The sequence below is a fragment of the Puma concolor genome, chromosome D1 (genome assembly GCF_028749965.1).
Source record: "Puma concolor isolate L17-30 chromosome D1, mPumCon1.1.hap2, whole genome shotgun sequence".
NCBI lineage: Eukaryota > Metazoa > Chordata > Mammalia > Carnivora > Felidae > Puma > Puma concolor.
In genome coordinates this window covers 4,407,658-4,421,546 of record NC_141676.1, presented here as the reverse complement: position 1 = coordinate 4,421,546, position 13,889 = coordinate 4,407,658, and the positions used below count along the sequence as shown (strand labels likewise).

General features: G+C 59.6%; 1 protein-coding gene across 2 annotated transcripts in view; it reads left to right on the top strand.

The window, feature by feature from the left end:
• The window catches only part of LRP5 (LDL receptor related protein 5), a 106,652-nt gene extending 99,184 nt beyond the window's left edge, over positions 1 to 7,468 (top strand). For both annotated transcript variants that reach the window (XM_086676709.1, XM_086676710.1), the window contains 4 exons: positions 142 to 378; positions 561 to 700; positions 4,940 to 5,037; positions 6,987 to 7,468. In XM_086676709.1, the coding sequence (XP_086532835.1) occupies positions 142 to 378; positions 561 to 700; positions 4,940 to 5,037; positions 6,987 to 7,248 (737 nt within the window). In that variant the 3' untranslated portion in view covers positions 7,249 to 7,468. The remainder of the gene's footprint in view (positions 1 to 141; positions 379 to 560; positions 701 to 4,939; positions 5,038 to 6,986) is intronic.
• The last annotated feature ends 6,421 nt before the right edge of the window (positions 7,469 to 13,889 follow it).

Below are 13,889 nucleotides of genomic sequence, written 5' to 3'. Positions count from 1 at the left end.
TCCCTTCCTCCCGCCCTCCCCCAGCGGGTGCTGTGCCTGGACCCCAGCGGCCCCTCCAGGGCACACGGCACCCACCCCCCGCGGGAGGGCCTGTCCTTCTCGGTTAACGTCGACCGTCTCTTCCCGCCCGTCCTCTGGCAGAGATCACCAAGCCGCCCTCCGACGACACCCCGGCCCACGGCAGTGCCATCGGGCCGGTCGTGGGCATCATCCTCTCGCTCTTTGTCATGGGCGGGGTCTACTTCGTCTGCCAGCGCGTGGTGTGTCAGCGCTACACGGGGGCCAACGGGCCCTTCCCGCACGAGTACGTCAGCGGGACCCCCCACGTACCCCTGCATTTCATAGCCCCCGGCGGCTCACAGCACGGCCCCTTCACAGGTGAGGAGCCGACGTGCGCAAGGGCCCTGGGCACGGCTGGGGTGAGCGGGGAAGACGTACCCTGGCGGTGGGCAGAGGGGCCTGAACCTGGGCCTGGGGGCCGCGGGAGCTGAGGAGGGTGTGCTTTGGGGGGTGGGGGGTGGCCCGGCCCCTGAGCCACCTCGTCCCTCCCCCCGCGGCAGGCATCTCCTGCGGCAAGTCCGTGATGAGCTCCGTGAGCCTGATGGGCGGCCGGGGCGGGGTGCCCCTCTACGACCGGAACCACGTCACCGGGGCCTCGTCCAGCAGCTCATCCAGCACCAAGGCCACGCTGTACCCGCCGGTGAGTGGGCGCGGGAGGAGGCCCGGCCATCCGGGGGGGTCCCCACCATCGGTGGCTGGCCAGGGGGACCCCCTCCTGTGACCTTGGCATTCCTGGAATTATCAGCTGTCCCGCCGTCACAGAGAATGGTGACAGCGTTCACTTTCCCCTCTCTGCACATCTTGTCGTTTTTCCCTTGTGACTTTTTTATTTTTATTTTTTTCCTGTTTAGAAAGGGTGCTCCTTGTTCATGGTGGCTAATCTGGAAACCCCATAACAATATCAAGGGCGGAGTCTCCCCCATAACCCCACCTCCCGGGTTGCCGCCGGGCATTTCAGTGTCCCAGAGATTGTCTTTGACCCTTGCAGGCCCACCCTGTCCGTGACTGTGTCTCTTGTAGGGCCTGTCTGGACGGGGTGCTCCCAGTGTGCCTGTGTGACTTTCTCCTTGCTGTCCCTGCCAAGAGCACCCGATGTTCCCTCCCAGGCCCTTGCTGGGTCCCAGAAAACAGCTGGGTTGTTTTCCAAAGGGCTGGCACTCACAGGTGACTTTTGTGGCTGAGCTTCCAGAGCCGGAGTGGGTGAGGGCCTAGTCCAAGGCAAGCCACACGCTAGAGAGAAGTGGTCACACAGAGGGTGACACACAGAAGCCCCCAGCGCCCGAGCCCCCTACAGGTTCCTGCCAGGGGACCTCTCCCGAGGCTGGGGAGGACATTCCCAAGGGCACGGCCCCAGGGAACGGGGCGAGCTTGATGCGCGAGTGTGAATCTGTGTATATAAGCATCGGGGCTGGCATTACGTGGTTCTGTGCTTTTTGATCCTTAAAAACCCAACTTCCTGCAGCAGATGCTCCTCTAAGGTGACCTCTGCCTCTTGCGCTCTCTCTGGGGGCCTCCAGGAAGCCCCACCCACCAGGGCTGGGCGTTGCTGCCCTGCTTGTGTCTCTCATGTCCAGGCGGTCCCCTCCTTAGCACATCTGACACTGGCAGGCGTCTGGGAGGAAGGGGGCAGCAAGGGTCGCTGTCGCGGCCTCACCTGCTGGGAACCGCGTCTCCAGGAGGCTGCAGGCCGGGTCTGCGTCTAGGGGCAGCAGAAGCCAAGAGCCGAGAGCCTGGAGTTTAGAATACTCCCACCGTCCGCCTGGTCCTCTCTGCCACTACTGTCCCCCTGACATTCACATGTGCCACATGACCAGCTGGAAATACCGGCGATCGTGAAAGGCCGAGCTCACTCCAGGACAGCCCCCTGGGTCCCCCATGCAGATACCGGGAGGCTCAGTCCCCTGGCTTCTCGGTCCTCTGGCTCTGCTGGGAGCTGAGGGGAGGGGGTCTTATTAGCAAGAGATGACACTATTACCAACCAGCTATTTTTTTTTTTTTTTAAGTTTATTCAGGGAGAGAGAGAAAGAGAGCATGAGCAGGGGAGAAGCAGAGAGAGAGGGGAGAAAGAATCCCAAGCAGGCTCCTCACTGAGGCAGGGCTCGATCCCATGAACCCTGACATCATGACCCGAGTTGAAATCAAGTGTCGGATGCTTAGCAGATTGAGCCACCCCGGTGCCCCCAGCCAGCTATTTTTTAAAATTAATTAACTTATTTATTTTGAGGGGGGGGGGAGAGAGAGAATGAGCAGGGGAGAAGCAGAGAGAGAAGGGGACAGAGGATCCAAAGTGGGCTCTGTGCTGAGAGCAGACAGCCCAGTGTGGGGCTTGAACTCACGAACCGTGAGATCATGACCTGAGCCAAAGTCAGAGGCTCAATCGACTGAGCCACCCAGGCACCCCCCAGCTATTGTTTAAAAACTTTGTTGAGATATAACTTACATACCACACCAATCACCCGCTTACAGGGTAGAATTCGGCGGTGGTTAGCAAATTCACGGACACGTGCGAGCATCACCACCGTGGATTTTAGAACATTTCATCACGCCAAACACAGACCCTGCACGAAGCCAGCTATTTGTAAAATAACTACAAGGGACACCTGGGTGGCTCAGTCGGTTGAGTGTCCGACTTTGGCTCAGGTCATGATTTTGCAGTTCGTGAGTTCAAGCCCCACGTCCGACTCGCTGCTGTCAGTGCTGACCCCGCTCTGGATCCCCTAGTCCCTGCCACCCCCTCCCCCGCTTGCCTTCTCTCCCAAAAAACAAAACAATAAATTAACTATATTGTTTCACATCAGTAATGTATGCTCATGGTACAAAATTCAAAAGGTACCATAGAACGTACAGTGAAAAGACAGTCACCCCCTCACGCTGAGCGTGAACCCCTGCCCCCCAGAGGCACATCCGTGGTGAGTTTCTTATGTGTCCTCGGGGTAATCTGTACACAGGCAAGTGTCCAAGAGTATGGACTTTATTTTCCCAGCCGAGAGGGTGATAGTTTGGCTTTCGGAGATCATTGTAAATTCACTTGCGGTTGTAAGAACAGACAGAGACCTCCTCTGTCCTTCACCCAGATTCCCCCAAAGGTAACACCTCGCGTAACTAACGTCCTCTTAGTCCTTCTGTGCTGCTCCGACAGAGATAACGTCGGCTGGGTGGCTTTAGCACCTGCTTGTCACAGTTTTGGAGGCCGGGAAGTCTGAGATCCAGACGCTGGCAGATTTGGGGTCCGTGGCGTCTAGCGGGGGCCCAGTTCTGGATCACCGACGGCCGTCTCCTCCCTATGTGGCGGAAGGGGTGAGGTTGCCGCGCGAGGTCGGCGGCCGGGCTCACGTGGGCTCCCCGCTCAGGACCAGATCAGCTCCCGACGGCCTCGCCTCCCACTGTCATCACTCGGGGGTTAGGACTTGACATAGGACCTCTGGGGACACAAACGTTCAGTCTATGGTAACAGCACAACGGAAGTACTGGGCCGTTGGTGTGATATTCTTTGGCCCTATTCAGATTTTACCAGTTTTAGAAATGTGCTTTTTTGTTTTAAAGACTTCCTTTTTTTTTTTTTTTTTTTTAATTTTTTAAATGTTTGTTTCTATTTGCGGGAGAGAGAGACAGAGCATGAGCAGGGGAGGGACAGAGAGAGACAGACAGACAGACAGACAGACAGACAGAATCCGAACCAGGCTCCAGGCTCCGAGCTGCCAGCAGAGCCCGACGTGGGGCTCGAACTCCTGAACCGTGAGATCATGACCTGAGCCGAAGTCGGACGCTCAACTGACTGAGCCACCCAGGGGCCCCAAAGACTTTTTTCGTACGAGCAATTTTAGCTTCGCAGCAAAATTGAGAGGAAGGTACAGAGATTTCCCACACGCCTCCTACCCATCCTGTGCCAGAGTCATGTAGTGCTTGATGAATAACAGTCATTGATGAACCCCTGTGGACACGTCACAGCCGTCCAAGGTCCAGAGCGTGTAGTACGGTTCACTGTTGCTCTCGTACATTCTGCGGGCTCGGACAGGTGGACGGTGACCCACAGCCACCATCATAGTATCCCACGGCGTAGGGACACCGCTTGCCGCGTTGACCCGACCAGAAGGAGGCGCTCTCCCGAGCCCAAGTGGCTGAGGGGCTGCGCCCGTGGAACGTGGGAAGACCAGCCCGTCAGCAGTGTGCTGGGGGGAACCAGCTCTAGTCCGATACGTGGGCAGAAGAGGAAACGGGACCCCAAGAGCTGGGGTGTGGGGGCACCTCTGGGAGGCCCTCTCCGCTAGGTTTCCCTGCCTGGTCTCTGCTCCCCCCTCTGAATGACACCCCCCTCAGTATCGTGCCCTCCCAACTTTGGGGTCAGATCCTGAAGGCTCCCCAAGGCTGGCTATTTGGGCTGAAGAGGACCCTCCGCAGAATAAGGAGCGTAGGTTACTCACCACGTGTCACCAAGGGGCCCACTTTAGAGATGGGGAAGTGGAGGCCCAGAGAGCTGAGGTCCCTCACCGGTGGGGGGCGGGGGCACGCTGCAGCTGCGGGGGTGATGGAACAGGAGGACCCACACACATCTGCCTGGCCACAATGGCCCTTTCTGCTGCCTTCAGGGACCTGGCGGACTCCAGCCCTTCAGGTGTGGGCCTGGGGTCACGGCTGGTCTGCGGGGTGGTATTTGGGCCACAGGCGGGGTTGCCTCTCACCGTGACAACCTTCAGGGGGGACGGCTGTGGCTTCCTGTCCACTCCCTAAGTCGCCGACTCGGAACCGTACAGACCGTGAGGGGCCCGTGGAGCCAGGCGGGCCCCTCCCAGCCCTGCCCGCCTGCTCGGGCCGGGGTGGGCGCACCATAGGGAGCGCCTGCTTCCGTCAGGCTGGCGTAACCTTTGCTTGCTTTCCTCAGATCCTGAACCCGCCGCCGTCCCCCGCCACGGACCCCTCCTTGTACAACGTGGACATGTTCTACTCTGCCAACATTCCCACCGCTGCGAGACCCTACAGGTACGAAGTTCCTGCCACCGCCCTCCATACCCGTGGCCGTCTGGGCCTCCAGACAAGCCTGTGATACAGCAGGACCCCCGGTCCCCGTTTCCCGGGTCAGGAAACCTGGGAAGAGAGGTTCGGGGTGCTGGTGGGCCCTCCCAGCCGCTCAGACCATACCTGGCTTGCCTCCCCGTGGGGCAAGCCGGGCCTACCTGCTGAGTCCAGGAACCGAACCCCGTGTTCTGAGCAGGCTCTAGAAGGTAGACGTAGCTCTGGGTTGTTTTTTTTTTTTTTTTAAGTCGGGGCGTGCCCGGGCAGGCGTGGCCTTGAATGGTGCCACCGGGGGATTCCCACTGTGGCATAGCCAGGTTCCACTGCCTAGGGAGGCCCGTGCACAGGGGCCAAGGTTTGACTGTGTTTGAGTCCAGCTGCGGGACTCTGGCAGTGATGCCCACCTCTGCCGCCTCCGTCCCGTAAGGGCCCCAAGTCTCGTGAGTGCAGGGGTGGCACCTGCCGTGGAGCGCCCTTGATTGGGATGATCCTCTCAGCCCCCCGGGGGGTCCGTGTTGGGGTGGCACACCCCACCCCCCTGGGTTGGGAGGGGGCCCTTGAGGGTGCTGAGAAGAGGCAGCTGGGTGTGCTGGCCTGTGTCCAGGGGCCAGGTCTGAGCCTGGGGTGACCTCCAGCCCGGTGGCCTTAGCCCACAGGCCTACCACACAGGTGCACGGGGCCGCTTGCCCCAAGGGGGAGGCAGAAGCTGGAGAGCGGCCCGCACCTCCCTGCTCCCTAGAGCTGCCTGGAGCGGGGGAGCCTCAGAGCGCGTCGCGCCTGCCCTCTGGTGGCCATTTCAGGGACTCCGGGCCGGAAGAAGAGCGAGCCACTGCCCTAGTCAAGGGCCTGCAGTGCTCCCCCCGCCCCCAGTGCCTCAGCGTCCCAGTGTGTCCCCAGCAGCCCTGTGGGTGGCTGTCCCCAGGCTGTCACATCCACGCTGGCCAGGCCCCTCAGTCCCCGCTCCACGTCCTGCCTTTCTCATTGTGCCCTATTTCTATGGCACCTCCTCCCTCCCCGTCTCTCGGGGTCCCTTCCTGCCCCTGGGGTCCTATGAGGCCTGTCCACCTGCTCTATGTTCTCGGCACCCGCTGCCCCTCCCCGGCCCCAGGGTGCCGGCTCCACCTTCTTGCCCTCCGTGAGCCCTCTGGGGCCCTTAAACACACCGCGATCCCCACCCCCAGCTCAGGCCGTGCCGTGGCCCTGACAGAACCTTCCGGTGCAGGACACGTCTGGGAGGCGCCGTCACGGGGCGCTTGGAGGCACCGCCTGGGTCAGATGGCTTTAGACTTCCAGGCTCACTGGTCTCCGGCACTCACAGTAATAATGATAAAATGGGGCACAGTTGTCCAGCGCTTTCTGGCGTCAGGCACTGTTTCTGGCACTTTCCACGAAGAATCTCATTCAATCCTCACCAGCCTCTTTTGAACTGGGTACTGTTTTAGCCTCCCCATTTTCCCAATGAGACACTGAAGCCCAGAGAGGTTAAGTAAGCTCCCCAAGGCCCCCAGGCCAGCTAGGCTCTGCAAGCCTTGTTCTCCATAAAGGCAAGCAAGGGGCGCCCGGGGGGCTCAGTCGGTTAAGCGTCCGACTTCCGCTCAGGTCATGATCTCGCGGTCCGTGGGTTCGAGTCCCCACTTCAAGCCCTGGGCCGACAGCTCGGAGCCCGGAGCCTGCTTCGGATTCTGTGCCTCCCTCTCGCTCTGTCCCTGCCCGGCTTATGCTCTGTCTCTGTCTCTCAAAATTAACTACACATTTAAAAAAAAAAAAAAAAAAAAAAAGGCAAGTGTGGCTCCCAGGTGTGTCGGTGCAGACACGCCCACTTTGGACGTGGGGAGTGTGGCTCAGAGGGAGCACACAGCTGAGGGGCCCCCGGGGTCTCCCCGAGACGAGGTGCCACTCCCCTCTGTCCCCTTCAGGCCCTACATCATCCGCGGCATGGCGCCCCCGACGACGCCCTGCAGCACGGATGTGTGTGACAGCGACTACAGCGCCAACCGCTGGAAGGCCAGCAAGTACTACCTGGATTTGAACTCGGACTCAGACCCCTACCCGCCGCCGCCCACGCCCCACAGCCAGTACCTGTCGGCGGAGGACAGCTGCCCGCCTTCGCCCGCCACCGAGAGGAGCTATTTTCACCTCTTCCCTCCCCCTCCGTCCCCCTGCACGGACTCGTCCTGACCCCCGCCGGGCCACCCTGGCCTCTCTCTGCGCCCTTGTAAATAGTTTTAAATATGAACAAAGAAAAAAATATATTTTATGATTTAAAAAAAATAAATATAGTTGGGATTTTAAAAAAACAACAACACGAGAAATGTGAACAGTGATGGGGTGGGCCGGGCCGGGGAAAACTTTGTACAGTGGAGAAAATATTTATAAACTTAATTTTTTTTAAACGTCACTGCCATTCTTTTGTGCCACGTGTGCTTTTGAGCTGAGCGTCCCCACGGGGCGAATCCCGCCCTCCGCCCTCCCTGGGACAGCTGTCAGAGTTGTGCACTGATCCTCCTGAGCACCGCGGGTCCCCGTCAGGCCCCCACGGGGCGGGCTGAGCCTCTGGGCAGAGGCGGGCAGGCAGGATGCCTGACTTGTGCCCTCGTGAAGGGCCCTGGCTCCACTGTTACCAACCTGAAATTCTAAATGGGTTTTAAGAAAGAGACCCTGCGTTTCGTTTTGCCCTGGGCTCCACAGATTACGTACCTGTGCCTCGGGCTATTCCTCGGCCTGTCTGACCTCTGTGCGTGCTGGCCCCAGTTACCGCCTGCCGTCCACGGAGATGGTGCAGGGACAGAGGGGGATCCCTCCTGGCTGTGTATTCCGTGTGGACCCCCAGTGGATGGGGCTGCCAGGGTCGGGTGGGAACCTCCCAGCTCCTGTGCCCTCCCCCATTTCCATCTTGTCCTTTCCAGCACACAGGCCCCCAGGCCCTGGGGACCTGCCCCAGCCTGGTCCCCGCAAGGACAGTCGGTCAACACTGCCCCCGGGCCCGCCGTGTACCCACCGGGTCGGTACAGGAGGCATCGGAGAGATAAGGCGTGCTCCCCGCCCCCGGGGGTGGGGGTTCCCCAGCCTGCTGAAGGAGACTGAGCAGGCGGCAAGTCATGAGGAAGTCAGGCTGTTCCCCAGGTGCCAGGCAGGAAGGGACTAACCTCACTTGGAATGTCACAGGGAGGTCAGAGGAGAACTACCATTTTTAGTGCTGGGGACACACTCAGAAGAATCGATGCACAGCGATCTGGAAGAAGGGCCTCCCTTTGGGACTGGAGATCGAACCCTTGGCCAGCCCCCAGGGCCTGGAATGCGGAGGTGACAGTCTCCAAGATGAGGAAGCCCCAGAACACTCAGACCCTGGGGCCCCAGTGCTGGGGAGGCGGAATGGGAAAGGTGGTGGCCCTCAGGGCTCCCCAGACTGCCTGACCAGGGGACATAGCTGGGGTGTCAGGCATATGAGTCTGCCAGGCTGGTTTCCTGAGACTTTCGGGGAACTGTCTCCCCTGCTTCCTGATTGTCCAGGAGTTCCCGGAGGTCACGGTCAGCACTGGCGGTGACGGGGACTGGCTGGCGGACTTGTTGGTTCTTGCTGCCCCTGGGACCAAGAGGGCTGCCATCGGGGTGGGGGGGGGGGCGGAGGGGGGACCTGTGCTCAAGGCCCCTTTGCAGAAGGAGGGACTGGATCTTCCTGGGAAGGCCAGCTTCACTTACTTCATCCAGCTGGCCCCATCTGGTAAGGAAGGGTGCTGTCACCCGCCCCTGAGGACTGTCATTTAAGACATCCCGCTCCGATGGGATCATGCCTGTTGAGAAGCCTTGCCCAGTGAGCACCTGGCAAAGAGCAGCTCCTTGGTAAATGGAAGCTGTGACCTATTAGAGCCCAGAGACATGACGTGCTTGCCCAAGGTCACACCGCTAAGGACCAGCCCTAGAGGGTGCACCCAGAGCTCTCAGGCCCAGGGTGGGGTGCCCAGCCCCAGAGAGCTTCTTGCGGGGGGGTTGGGGCCTCCCGAGCACTCAGGATCCCCGTTCTTCCAGGCTGGGCCACAAGCCCTGCGGTGCCAATGAAAGCCCTAATCTCAACGTGGGCAGAGGGGGTGGGGGGTGGGGGGGGTGGGGGGACTTTGCCGACTCAGAAGCAGGAGCCGCATCACGGGGGGCTACTGGGACCCCCTCCACTGTCCTGCCTTTCCGTTCAGTCGTGCATTGTGAGGGTCCCCTCCGTTCTCCTAGGGCCAGCCAGGGTCAGGCACGAAGAGAAGCGGCCTGTGCCGCTGACCGCTGGTGACGGCCTGCATGGGCTGAGGGGAGGGTTGAGACACCCCCCTGGCATCCCAGGCCTGTCTCCAGAGGCCACTCTGCTGGACCCTCTGCTGCCATGAGGTCAGCTAGGAGGAAGGGGGGCCAACCTGCTGGCTTGTCGAAGGCGCGGCCGACAGTTTCCAAAGCTGAGGGGGAGAGAGCATTGTGTTGAGATATCCTGGGGCCCAGAGAGAACATCCTATGTAGATGGGAGGGCAGGGAGGGCTTCCTGGAAGAGGTGCTATGTGAGCTGTGTCTTAAATGAAGTTAATCTGGCTTATTTCATTTAAACTTCACAACGGTCCCGCTAGGTAGATGGTGTCCCCAATTCGCAGTTGAGGAAACCAAGGCTTGGGAGAAAATAGATTTTTTTTTTTTTTTTACTAATTTGTTCAATCATTTCTTTACACAACAAGCAATACTGACAACCAGACACTGCTCAATGTGCCCAAGCCTTCCCAACCATCTCACCTCTGCAGTGACACCCACTATTCCCCAAGTCTCTGTCGCCCCCCCCCGAGTCCTGCGGGGTCTCACGCCTCACTGGTCCTATCATTTGCTCCGCTCAGCCCTCCCTCGCCTCATCCAGAATGGGTGAGGGGCTCCTCCTTGCCCCGGGTCCAGCAGCCCCCGTGGGTCTACAGCTGCCCTGGACACTTGAGCAAAATCCAGGTGGCCAGATCTTGGCCATGTCCGCCACCAGGCAGGACGCTAGGGAACCGGGATTTGGCAGGTGTGGAAGTTTCTGTCCCCAAGAAACCTGAGTGCTTTGGGGAGCTGGGTGAGACTCGGCTCTTGCTGGCTTGTCCCCTTGGGGGCTTCTCCCAGGCTCCCATACCTACCCCCCCCCCCCCCACTCCGCCTCCCCAGATGCCCTCTCTTCTTTTCTTCCCTGCTGGATTGGACAGGTTGACCATTAGCAACGCTAGTGGCCGCCCTTTCTACCAACCCTGGGGCCACGAACAGTCCTTGGTAGGAAGTACAACACTCCCCTCCTTGGCAACCCAGACTGAATCTTAACGCACTGAAAAAAAGGAGGAGAAACAGAAGAACTTAATTTCCATGTTAAAACGGATCGACCTTTCCTACCTCCTAGAGCTCCCTATCTGGCCCCTCCAGCCTCAACACATGACCTGGCCGAGCACCAGCCTGGCCTTCGAGGCATTGTCCTCTGCCAGGGTGGCCTCATTCCAGCCCTTAGACCAGGTCTGAGCCCTGGTGACATGACATTAGGAAGGACCATGGGGGAGGGGGCGTTTCCCCCAAGTTGAGCTTATTCAATTTAAAGCCTTTTTCTGAGTGTACGTATGGGTTAAAATGTCTTTTCTTTCATGAAATCATGGTAATAGCATAAGGTGTGTGTTTTTTTAAATCACTACCTAAAAATTTTTTATTCAAAAATCATTACTTGATAGAACTGAAATTCGGCAGCTCTGTGTCTGTTCCCACAAGCTAAGGGGGTGATAGCTGGGTATGTGGGCATTCATTACACTTTTAAATTTAGATGGATTGAAAATTTAAACAGTGAAAATGAAACCGTAAAAGGATTAGGGGGAAAAGGGGAAGGTGGTGATCCACGAACTCTAGAAGTTTGAGGATACTGAGGCCAATGCAAACGTTCAAAATCACTCTCCTGCTTAAAGCCTGTCAATGGCTCCCTAGGGCTCTCAGGAGATAGGCTGAGCTCAGATGCCTCCAGGAAGTCCTCCCTGACTTCACCCCTTCCAATTAGGTTAGCTCATCATAATTGGAGACTTTTGGGGCCCACTTATGTTGGGGGAGGTACTGCATCATTCACTTAATTATAGTGCAAATGTCCCTGTGACCCTCCTCGGGGTCTGGGGTGAAAGAGCCTGAAGCCTGTACAGGCAAGTCCTCTGATGATGAGTGAGTAAAGGGATCTCTGTGTGTGGCTGGGCTCTCCCCAGGCTCCCAACCCTGGCCCAGCCCTTCATCTCAGGCGCCGCCCCCCTGTCCAGGGGTTCCCTGGGGCCTCTTCCGGGGCTGCTGGGTCTAGCGGCTGGGGCCTGGCCCTTTGGCCCGGGTGCGACTTCTGTAGCAGAGATTTGCTGCCCTTGCTCTGTCCGTCCTTTCCAAGGTGGGGCCAGCCCTGAACACGCCCCTTCTCACGCAGTCTCCCAGCAGAAACTGTAAGTTCCAATGCCTCCAGGAGTCCCTCCCAGTCTCCTCGCCCAGACCTCAGTCATCCCTACCGGATCCTCTGCACCGTCCTTCTGCAGTTTTGTCAGCCAGGCCGGCCTGCTCCGGCCCCACCCCAGGTTATCTGCATATGTCTCCTCCCCCTACCCTTCCGCACCAGCACACCTGAACCGGTTTCAACCTCGACCGCGTCGACTGCGTTCCTCACTAGCTGTGTGGCCTTTGGCCAGGCCCACGGCCGCTCTGAGCAGCAGGATCAATGGTGAATAGTATCTGCCCTTGGCTGCTACCTCCCTAGACGTCCCGGACCCTTCAGGGCACGGACACAGGTTAGTAGGTATTATCAGTACTGTACTTTACAGATGAGGACTGGAGAGTCAGAGAGGTGAGATCACCCAGCCGAGCTCACTCAGCCAACACGGCCCACACCTGGTGCCTGAATGCTTCCTGGGCTTCTGTTCACCAATCTATAAAATGGGGACAATAATACCGAACCGTAATAGAGCCACCCGCCGCAACGTCTTTCGAGAATCAGCGTCAGGCTCTGCTGAAGCGGTGGGCTGGGGGAGGGGCATGTTTGCACCAGAGGCCCAGCTTCCAGGCACTGGGGTTGACCCAGCTCCACTGGTTTTCATTCTCCCTGTGTGGCATGGGGGCTCAGAGGGCGCCTGAGTCCCTGAGACGGAGGGAGCTGGGGGCCGGCTGAGGTGGGTGCCAAGGGTGGGGGTATGGGCACAGAAAGATCCTGAGCATCTATCTGCAAGGCAACCTGGCGGCCGCTCTCCTGGGCCTGCCCTCCCTACCCGCAGTGGCCAGATGTCACTTTTCTCAGGAGGCTTGGGGAAGGTCACAGAAACCAGCCTTCCGTGAGCTGGAGTGGCCATCCCGGACCAAGATGGCACCACTGGAGTGAGCTAGCTGCCCTAAAGACTCCAACCTCCCTGCGTGGAGCCCCCGTTATGACGCCCGGCCTGGTGCCCAACCCAAGTCTGGGCATTAGGGATTCTTGTTTTTTCCTGGGCACGGTGGCACGGTCCGCAGGGCCCTGCATCGTGCAGCCACCTCGGCCACCTCCTCTCTCTGCCACGTTCCTCTCCCACCACAACCGAATCGTGCCTGCCTCCCCAGCGCTCCAAAGCTCCGCCCTGGGGTCTCTGGTCTCTCTCCGGCCACCCGGACCCAGGAACCCACGGTTCTGTCCTCCCTGTTCGGGGGCTGAAATGCCACCTGCTCCCGAGGAGCTCCCGCCACTCTGCGGCCTGTGTTACAAGGGGTGTCTGACCGTCCCCCACAGACCGCCAGAGCCAGGACCCTCTGCTCCCCACGCACCCGTGCAGGCTGGGCACAGAACAGTGCTCACCGGAGAGCTGCCCACGAGAGGCCAGCACTCCCCCCGGGGCAGCCTCGCGAACGCGCGCGCTCGCGTTCTGCCGGCTTCGGGCTGGGTTCCACACCACCCTCACCTCGCCTGCGCTGCTCAGCCCTGCCGCCAACTTCCGCCCTCCTGTCGATTTACTCGTGACTCTAGACAGAGCTCCGCACCTACTGAGAAGCCAGACGGGTTATTAGAAGGTGTCTAAGATGGGCCAAGGTGGGCTACTCTAATGTGTTCCGGCCCCTCCCTGCCGGGGAGGCCGAGCAGTGGATGGGGGGCCTGGGCGAGCATTTTGGAAGAGGCTCCGGTGTAAATCCTTCTGTAAGACAAAAGGGACGCCCCCCCACCGCGCACTTCACTCCCGCGGGTGTGGACGCACAGCTAGGGTCACAGACCCCTGGGACGCCGGGGGTGGAAGCAGCCATCCCCTCACCTTGACCCCAACTCCCGGCCCGGCCACCACTTGAGCGAGGAAGGGGCTGAGAACGGACGACCCCACCCCACCTCCCTATAAAATGCAGCTGTGGAGAATGCGGGCATCGATCCCGCTACCTCTCACATGCTAAGCGAGCGCTCTACCATTTGAGCTAATTCCCCAGCTCGGGGCACCCTCCACTGCGGGGACGTATTGTGGCTCACGTCATCACGGTCGGCTCCTGACCCTCCGGCCCGCCTGCCCGCGGCTCTCGCTACCTCATTGGTTCCCTTACTGCTCCCAACTCCATGGCCAGGATTGGTTTGGCTCAGTTTAGTTTTAAAAAGCATTGGCCATCGGATTGGTGGTCCGCAGCGTCCGTCAAGCGGAGGCCCTGCTGTTGCTACGGCGTAGGGGGACCCGGCCAGGTTTCTCCCGGTTTCTGATTTGTTTCTCCAGACTCCGGGGTCCTAGAGGTTCCGGATCCGTCAAGTCCATGGGAAAAGAATGCTCCCCTCGCGCTTGACTGACGGGGCCCGTGAGCCAATCGGCGTAGGCGCAACCGGGCCGCCGGGCGAT